The 10,633-nt window shown below is 35.7% G+C and overlaps 1 protein-coding gene across 1 annotated transcript; it reads right to left on the reverse strand.

Annotated features, from left to right (window-relative positions):
• LOC107465565 (uncharacterized) lies at positions 1-8,887 on the reverse strand (the record flags this gene model as incomplete). The annotated part of the gene is given in 13 exon segments (XM_016084542.3): positions 1-234; positions 1,963-2,096; positions 2,744-2,947; positions 3,270-3,698; positions 3,806-4,271; positions 4,792-4,960; positions 5,339-5,496; positions 6,255-6,332; positions 6,697-6,769; positions 7,043-7,106; positions 7,552-7,769; positions 8,113-8,284; positions 8,386-8,887. Coding segments are annotated over 13 exon segments (2,730 nt in total). The 5' UTR covers positions 8,758-8,887.
• Positions 8,888-10,633: the final 1,746 nt, after the last annotated feature.

Genomic DNA, 10,633 nt, shown 5'->3' on the forward strand with positions numbered 1-10,633 from the left:
ATATAGAACTACAGTACTACAGTACAACATTAAGGTATAATTTACGGTCCTGCATCTGATTCTGCTATGCCTCCATTGGAATTATCGTCAGTCATCTGTTTAGCTGAAATCACTCTGTCCAATGTCTGGTCTGAAACCAAGATCCCTGTTGTCTCCAAGTCTGCTACTACTGCAACAGCGGCATCCAGTTCCCCAAGATCAAGGCAGAGAGAAATGACCTCATCATAGATGGGACTGCAAAATGAGTATAGCAAAGGGAAACAATGAGCTGAAATGCATAAGATAAGGAGAGGCAGACAACCAATGACAGTAGTAGAAAAAATGCAAAAGCGAATCCAATCTACTCAACAAGCATGCCTTCAATGATGAGGTAAAAAACCTAACCGCACAGAACTCAAATAACGATAACTTGGCATTGTTCCACTAGATGAGGTTAGCTAGAAGCCTAGAACTATGCTATAATGTTCTAAATCATAACTATCTGAATATCTTGTAATAGTTTCAACTACCAATATCTATTTATGAGTAAAGTTTCTTTTTGTCTCGTGTTTTGAAGTTTCAAAAATATCCTCACTTTGACATCCTCCTCCTCCTCCTCCTCCTCCTCTCTCTCTCTCTCTCTCCACCCATTTAAACCAACTCTACTAGTGCACCGCCGCACCCTCACCACCCCCACCCCTAACCTCGCCCCATCCCACCTCGCCTTGCTGCGCCACGCATCATGAACAACCACATAATACCGAGACAGAGAAAAATGATTGAAGGAAGAAAAAATCAAATTAAGGAGAGAAGGAGAATCCCAGAGGTGAAGAAATAGGAATAGATAGTGGTAGTGAAAGGTCATGGTTGGGTGGGGGAGATGTGGTTGTTGATGTCGATGATGCTAATGAGGAGGTTGGTGTAATCGGGTTGCAATGGTAAGGTGTGGTGATTGGGGGAGGGGTAAAGATTGGTTAAAAGAAGTTGATCACACAAAATTAAGCATAAGGATAGATTTGAAACTAATAGAAAACGTTACTAATTCAAATTGGAAGTTAGGAATATTTTTTGAAACTTCTCGAAAATAACAAGGACAAAAAGCAGACTTTACCTTTTACTTATTCATTATTTCTTGTAGCATCTATTTATAGGACTATTATGGGTTTGATCCACTCACCTTACTGGTTTGATCCACATGTACAAACCATCTACAGTAAAATTTTACCATCATCTCTATACTAGTTTGTTAAGGACTTGGGTATTATAGGGTGTCCAAAGTCTCACATCGGGTACTATGGATAGTATGGGATGCTTGATATTTTATTTAAAGGTAGTTCCTCTTTCCCATTAACAGCTAGCATTTAAGGTGTGGTTTTTCCACTTTTTTTAGATACTTAACAATGGTATCATATCTAGGTTGTCGGTACCATAGAAAGGGCTATCTATAGATTCGATTAAGGTGAATACCAAATACTGATAGCCGGTAGCAAAGTGGCTACTGCTGGGTCAGTGTCGTGGATGTCGGCTCTCTTAGGGCGGTGTATTGTTAGGGACCTGGGTAGTATAGCGTCGTGGATGTCGGCTCTCGGCTCTCTTAGGGTGTCCCACATCAGTAGTATGGGATGCTTGATGTTGTATTCGAGGATAGTTGTTGTTCCCCTTTAATAGCTAACTTTTAAGGTGTGGTTTATTATTTTCCTTAGATACTTAACATAGTTGCTATCCCAACTCTCTCTAGTTTAAAATGATCTGCAATGCTTATCTTGTTTAATGTGTCTATGCACTTTCTGACTTAACTAAAATCTTCATAATGCAACACTTAGCATATTTTCTTCAGAGTTTTTTCGGTCAAACAAAGATAATTCTTCTCTTGGAAATCCTAGTGGTTAATAACATCTCAAAAAGGCACATAACATTTCAAGATACTGTGGCCGGCATGCATAGTTTGGAGAGAATTTTGTTACATAAAGAAAATAGATTTACCTCCCAAACTTATAACCAAGACTATGAGTTGTCTGCAAAATCGTCAAGAAATTGGAAGGTAGAGGTGCCCTTATAGCTGCACGCAATATCATGGCACAATCTCCTATAGTGGGTGTCCCTCCCAATTGTATTACCTGTATCATACAGTCCAGAATCTCATTCAGCAAAGACATTACTACTGGACATTAAAATTTAACATGTTTACTGCATTGTATGTTTATTGTCCACGTAAATAAGGCCAAAAGGCCAGTTGTTATTGCTCAAAATTCCTCTTATTTTTGTAGCTAACAGCCTAAACTTCCAATACATTGTTGATTAGCTACGTAATTTCATAATAGAAATAGTTAATATAACACCATGTTTGAACAGGAATTTATAAACAGATATGTAAACATCAACCTAGTTTTGTTCCTTCTTTCTAGTAAAAGAATATCATTAGTCAGTATTTATAAATTCAGAAATGGCATGCTAAGGACACTAATATCCAAGATGGAGGAAGGAACAATCTTATTAAACCACAAATTGACAATCAAACGACTGAAAAAACAGATAAAAAATAAACTCAATATATAACCTGTGTGAATAGATCCCGACATAAGGATTTCCATAATGGTAATAAGATAATACCATCAAAATATCATTTTTAAAGCCATTCAGCAACATTTTTGGATTACATTATAAAGGGTTGACTCCATATCTATATGAAACCAAGACACCTGAACATTTCAAACAAATCGAATGAGAAGCAAGCTTGCAATGGAAAAAAGGTTCAGCTACTTGCCTTCTGCATAACTTTTATTGCCAACTCAACTTCCCATTCCTGTGACCATCTAGGCGGAGGTTTGTTCTTCAGTTCTCTCTCCCATGTCCATCCCCAAGCATCTGCTATTGTATACATGTCTGATACATCAAACACTTTTCGCTTCCTCATTTCCTTAAATGCCTCAAATGGGTCTTCAGGGAACCAATCATCGTCGTCATCATCCTGCAAAGAATCAGATTGGGATCCTCAAACTATGAAACTTTTAACATGCAATCCTGCAACAACGAAATACTGGTAAATAAAAACAAGGCTGGAGTTCTACACCTGGCTCTAATGAATTACATTACCTATGCAAAATCTCAGGCTCCTAGAACAGTTTTCACTTGTTTGCTGTTACTTTCCAAGATTTCTAGATCTTTTGCAAACCTCTCCCTCCCTTCCTCTCTCCCCAACAACCCACCAGCAAAAAGAAGCCACCAAAAAAGAAAAAGAAAAACCTTGTTTCTTAAATATTAAAAAAATGGACATAGGGGGATTTTCATACCTCGGCCTGCAGTCGAGCAGAGGATCTTTTGAACTTCTTAGATCTGGTGGTAGGTTGGTCAGAATCTTTCAACAACTGAACTCCAATCATTTGAAGGGGCCTTTTAGCTTCAACTTCCTTTTCCTTTACCCTGTGTACATCTTGGTTGTCTGATGGTTCCACTTCTACTTCTACTTCTACTTCTACCTCCTCTTCTGCCTGTTCTGTTTCCTCATCATCATCTTCTGCTTCATCATCTTCAACCTCCTTTGCAGCATCTTCCACAACATTAACATCATCTGAGACTTCAGTGGACTCTGATTTATCTGCATCCATTGCCTTTATATGATTATTATTTAATCCTTCTCCTAAGAATCGACGTCTCCAGAACTCTGTATTTCCTTCCTCCAGCTTTACTCGCGAAATTAACACATCTAGCTCTTCATCCACCTACAATGTAGGTATAAGCATTACATATTAATGTGTGTGTGTGTGTGTGTGTGTGTGTGTGTGAGAGAGAGAGAGAGAGAGAGAGAGAGAACAGACAAATAATCAACCTCTTCTTCCTCCTCTTCAACAGGAGGAACCCAAAGGGGCCGACCACGAGATCGGTTTATTCTCCTTGCTTTCTGTACACGCTGATAAAGAACATTTCTAGTTCCGTCAACAGGTAAACCTTGGGCTTCTAGTTCTTCCTTTAATTCAGACACAACCATTTTACTAGCAGCTTTAGGCTTTAAAATATTCTGTGTAGGCCCCTTTATTATTTTCTTTAGCCTCTCCTCCACTCTAATATAATCAGATTCAGTAGCATCATCCCCTAAAGCTGCAAGCCCTTCATTCTGCAAGGTCGTCAAGAGCTTTTTATGGTACAACTTCAATTCCTCGAGACATCTCTGTTTGAAGGAGCTCTCTATTGGGTTTGAATATATAAATCCTTGAGCATCAGGATCTAGAGGCTCTTTACCTCTTCGAGGCACCCACCTCTTTCGTTCTCCGGTAAGGCCTCCCTCTGCAATATATCTGTTTCAATTGATAGGAATCAACATATTAAAATCTCATAGGTCAATATTGAATGTATTAGGCCATTCATAGCAAAATCCCAATTCATTTAGAAAGGAGTCAACAACTTGAAGGAATAAGTACTTCAACTATCATTTACCAGATTATTGCTACCATATGCTTGCTTAAAATAGTAAGAAAGAGACCTAAAAGAAAATTGATGTAAAATTTCCAAGTAAAAGGAGACTACAAGATTTTACTGAGATCATTATCTAGATGTAGATTGCTTATGTCAATAAAATGGAAAATTAAATACTAAAGGGATTTAACATATTAGTCTGGGCTGCACACAAGAAAGAAGTCATTGTTGGACAGCATAAAAACTGAGCTGAAAGTCTGGAAAAATAATACAAGGAAAATTGTAATGTTGGGATTCAGTATCCTAGCCATGAATGAACAATTACTACATATAATATAAAAATATAAATAGAATAAATAATTAAATATAAAATCATAACTGTCGCCAAAATACAAGCAGTACCTAGCAATGTAATCAATTTCATAACCCAGTTCAGCCTCTTCATGTAAAGGTTCAATCCATGAACTCACTAATGTCCGGTATTTTCTGCTCAAGATCATTGCCCGTGGTGGGATTGGCTGGTTATCTTTTCCCATTGTTTCTAGAGCTTCAAGCATTTCAACTATCCTTCCTGAATTTGAAAATGACTACCAGGATCAGACAACACACAAAGTGACAATTTTGGTCATCACTTTCTGTAAACAATTATGGATAAAAATATTGAACTCCAAAGACAATCATTAACCATGATAATTATCTATAGTTACTACTATGATGAATCTTATTTGTAGATCCAGATCCTGCATGCAGCGACATACAGATTACCCATCAATAACTAACCTGAAAATTCTTTCCTTGTCGTGGAAACCTCATTAAAACAATGGAAGGCATGGCAATATACTAACATTTGATACAGAAGATTGAACGAAGTTTTAAATTCTTTAAGAATTAAACGTTTATAAGAATGGAAAAACTAAAGAAACATAACAAGTTAACAGTATATGCTTACCTTCCTGACATAAAGCCCGAAGATACAAGGAAAGTGGATCTCCATCATTGCCTTCATTATATAGGACTTTTGTGCCTCCTTCAAAGTTTTTAAGGGCACGGAAATGCCTAATGGCTTCTTTTACTACACAGTACTTCGTAAAACACTCCACTAACAACCTGCAGAGAAACTATGCTGCTGATCAGATCAGGAGGAAATGGAAATTTCATGATTCCATATAACAAAATTTTTCGCCATCGTGAATTATTTAGTGTTGACATAACCAGCTTAATGAATGACTATCAAACCCAAAAATGAACGATAGTAAATAACTCAGTTTTCCTGACAATACAAGTATCACATAGAAAACAGAGAGGAAACATCCATCAAAGAATTGCATACAAACCTGAAAAAGTTGAAATATGGACGAGTAGAGATAATCTGGTCTAAAACAGGGAAAAAAAAGACTTGATTGATTTTTGTTGTCTCCTACTTTTTTGGGTTTTGTGACAAATTAGGAAATGAAACAATGAAACAGGTGTTTTTTCTGGTTTTTAGTTTTTCGTTCACAAAATTTAAAAACACAAAATATTGGGTATTTGTGTTAAAAGAAGAAATATTACTAACAAAAAAAAAAGGATAATACACAAACAGCATCTAGGATCAGACGTTCTCAATAATAAGATAGGAATAGAAAAGAGAAAAAAAGAACACAAAATGAACAAAACTTTTGAATATCTGCATATTTTAGAGAGACACTAAAAGGATTGTGCGCCTTTCACAAAATAGAAGCAGACACCTACACTATCCCATGTACAAGGTTGCCATTAAAATTGCAAGAGTTTCACTTTACTCAAATACCACAAATAATGACATAGACAGCGTAACATCAAAATTTGCATAAAATATGTTACAGTGATCAAGTTTATAACCATACGCATGAGTCTTCACATTTGGCTGTATGCGCTTGTAATCTTCAACCATCATGCCAAGTAACTCTGCAACATCTTGTACTCTATAATAAGCCACACAAAAGCAAGTTGATGGGATTACAAAATAGCAAGCATAACTCAATCAAGAGAATATTCAATTTAATGAAGCCATTTTTGGAGTTGATAATTTTTTTTTTTTTTTTTATTTGATCTGTTGATAAATAATAACAGATGAAAGTGTGAATAGAAAAATCCAAAGTAATATTTTATACAATAAAAGATATATGAAAGATCCTGAAGCGAAAATGTTAGCCAATATGATTCCACATATTTGTAAACCATATACTAAGGACTGAGGAAACTGTTCAAACCATTAACATAGGTAACGAGGTGATGACACAGTCTAACGACAATTATTCACATGCTATGTACAGAAGACAGATTGACCTGTCATAAGATTCAGCTCTAGTGTATGCCTGTATAACCCAATTGTACGTCTCTGTATCTGGCTTCATATAATCTGTAATGTGAAGAACAAAGATGATTTAACTTGAAGTGTTAATAATGAGAAAGAGGACTAACAATTCAGAAAAGGGTAACTCCCCCAAATAACATACACAGAAACAGGTAAAGAAAAATGAACATATAAGTTGAACAGAGGAATTTGAAAAGCTGTAAGAAACAGAAGCAAAGCGTAACTCAAGATAGTAAACCACACCATTATAAAACAAATATAAGTTTCAAGGTGAGCAAAAGAAGAAAGGGAAAGCAAGGGGAAATGTTGAGTGCAAACCTTCTCCTCCGTATTCCATGTTTTCAAACGTTGAAAATGCTATTTCTGGTATTCCACAGGTTGCCTGATTAATTGAATATAACATTTTTAAAGAATGAAAAGTATAAAAAACTGATCAGAAAAATCAACCAAGCTCATTGATGGCCCCAAAATATATACAAATGAACTGGTGTATCAGTTACCTAGACAGGTAGTGTAGTCACAGAGAAAAACAAACCATGAAGCAAGGATTCAACGTGATTTCAGGATTTAATTTATCAAAACAATGCCACATTAATGGACCAAACTGATGAATAGTTGATATTGAGGAATAAGATATACATGAAAATTGTTTTCTCTAAATTTTTCACCTTCATTATCAAGATGATATCAATCTGACCCTCAGATTTGCATGTGAAATGCTTTCCGTAATAGAAAGCAAAAATTGTACACAAGTCTTCCTACATTTCTATCAGTCTTTCAGCTACTATATTGATAAATTACAAAAGCTGGCGATTAAGGAATATTACCTGCACACTGAGCAGACAATTGAAATGAAAAGTAGTTGCCATACGGCCAGCTGCCTCCATCTCATAAGCAATATCTAAGGCATTAGAATGATCCCCTGCCTTACAGTCTTCCTCAATTAGAAGGTCATAAACCTCATCGGTAGCTCTAAGTCCACCCTTGGAACCCTGAAAGAACACAGTGTTGGCATCTTCCAAATGCTTGTTCCTTACAAGCTCGTCTAATGATGCCAAGTCAAGAAATACAAGATATCATACAGCAGTGAGAGTGGCGAACAAATACAACAACAGCTGGGCCTCATCCGATTACATTGTTTCAACTACATGACTCATAAAATGTCATTGTCATAAACCACATCTACAGACAAGGTATTTTTAAGATAAACAGTAGCTTTTGCCTGACGGTTTGGAATTCTAAATTCAAACATGCTCTAAATCCGTTCAAACAATTTCTTTTTTTCAAAAAAAAAATAAAAAATACAACAATGATGATGATGATGATGATGATGATAAGAAAATTAACTTGTAGATGTATCATATGATAATGATAGGAATGAATAGTACCAATGAGAATAAGCCAAGCTTGGCGAATATCATAATCAAGCTTTTCCATGGCTGAAAGTATTTCAAGACTTCTAGTAGCCCGCCCTCTGGACCCAAACAACCTTATCAACGCGACAAACGTCTCGTGAACTGGCCTAAGCCCCGCACTCAGCTCTCTCCTCAGAGCTTCCATCTTCAATTTCAGTAATCGCAATTCTTCAGATTCCGAAATCGAAGCAGAAACTAAAAATTTCAAGAAATGCAAGAGGAAAAACAAGGAGAGAAAGCGGTTACCGCAGCTTGTTCGTCACCGTTAAGGGCCTGAGAGACCACCAAGCCATGGAAGGACCTCGGGCCAGGGGTGAGGCCGGCAGCCACCATGTCGTAGATGATTCGGGAGACGCTGGCGGAGTCCCGGTTCCTTGCTCGGTACATGAGCTCCTCCATAAAAGTGAACCGAAGTCCATTCTCGAGCGCAGAATATACATCGTCACCGCCGCCGCCTACCTCCTTGGCCGACTTCTTCTTTCTACCACGCTTCTCGAGAGCTGGAACCGCGGCACGAACGGTTACCGTTCGGGGAGATGAAGTTGTTAGGTGGAACGGAAAACGGTTATAACCATAGCAGTGACAAGCGTAACTGCCGGGGAAGTGGAAGGTGGACATGAATGCATGTGCGTGTGTAAAGAGAAAAAGCGTATACAGCGGCACTTGGGTGACAGATGCAGCGATGATAAGGCAGACCGCGAACTGGAGAAGAAAATGCTAAATGTAATAAAAAAAATTTGGTTTACCACGGTATTCCTCTCCAACAAGCTAAACGATTAATCCGGTGTGGATTTCACTTTTATCTTAAGAAGCATTGACAATTCTAGAATTATCTTGTTTACGTGTTGGACATATTTTAAATATAATATTTATTATTACTCATCAAATTAGGAAGAAAAAAGCTTTGTATATAAGTCATTAGAGAAGATTTTATATACTTTACAAGTTAATTAACGAATAAACCCAAAAAATGGATGTAATGTCTCTTTCTTCTTCTTCTTCCTATTTCTTCTTCTTTTCTTTTGTTTTTTGCTTTTCTTTCTCCTTTTTCTTCTTCTTTCTATACGTTCTTCTCCCTCTTCCTCTTCTTCTTCTTATTTTTTTCGTTTCTTACTTTTTCTTTCTCCTTCTTCTCTTGTTGCACGTTCTTCTTCTTCTTCCTCTTCTTCTTCTTTTCTTTCGTTTCTTGCCTTCTCTTTCTCCTTCTTCTTCTTCTTGCTGCACATTCTTCTTCCTCTTTCCGTTCTTCTTCTTCATTTACGTACTTTTCTCTCTATTTTCTTTCTTCGTTATTCTCGATTTCCATTTTTTTACATCAAACTCAAATCGTTTTTGAAGAAGAAGAAGCAGTAGAAGATGAGAAGGAGAAAGAGAAAGAGTTCTGAAATATGCATAAGGTGTACTTCAACGAATTTTGGGTGTATTTCTTAAATTCTTTGGGTGTATTTTTGTAATCCTTTGGCTGTATTTCTATAATCCTTTGGGTGTATTTCTATAATCGTTTGGGTGAATTCTTGTAACCGTTTGGGTGTATTTCTGTAATCCTTTGGGTGTATTTCTATAATCGTTTGGGTGTATTTCTGAAGTTCCATTATCTTCAAATTTGACAAGAAAATTGTTTTCATGGAGGAAGAAGAAGAAGAGTCATTCATAATGCATGGTGAGTAGCGCGCTTTGGAAACAGGAAGTTGTTGAATAATGTGCGTTTTATTTACTCTTGAATGTGGAAGTGTGTAATGCGTTAATTAAGTGTAATCCGTGTGTTTTATTGGACTTGTAAAACTTGTAAGGCAAAAAGACTTGTATGTGTAGCAGGCCTCAATTAGAAAAATTTAAAACCGATTTCATCGGATCTAAGTTCACACACATAAACACAATTTACACTTACACTTTGTCTCAATAGAAGATGAAAAATAAAAAAAGAAAATATAAGAAAAAATTGATTTTTTTTAATGTTATTTGGATGAAGAGAAAATAGATAAAAAGAAAATAAGAAAAAAGTATTTTTGTGCTTAAAAAGGAAAAGTAAGAAAAGAAAAAATCATAACAAAGTGAAATTATATTAATATCTTTCTTTATCTATCTATCTACTTAATATACTAAAACTGAATTTTTCTCCAACTAATAAAGGTGAGGTGTCGATCCCTCGTGACTCTATTTTTTCTCCAAAATGAACTTTTTTATTCTTTATTCTAAATTATTTTATAAAAAAACATCTTTATTATAATTATATTATAATTAATATTTAATGAATAATACATAATTATACTAATTTAAGAACATATCTTTATTATAATTATATCAAATCAATTTTTAATGCATTATTAAACTATTTATCAATTATCAATTGAAAATACTTTTAATCATTTTAATAATAATAATAATGATAATAATAATATATGATAATTGCACCAGTCTTGGTAATCATGATAAGAATATTTGAATCTAATCATAAAATGATCAAATTTTATGATATTAATGACGCACATTAATT

This window comes from Arachis duranensis, chromosome 9 (genome assembly GCF_000817695.3).
Source record: "Arachis duranensis cultivar V14167 chromosome 9, aradu.V14167.gnm2.J7QH, whole genome shotgun sequence".
NCBI lineage: Eukaryota > Viridiplantae > Streptophyta > Magnoliopsida > Fabales > Fabaceae > Arachis > Arachis duranensis.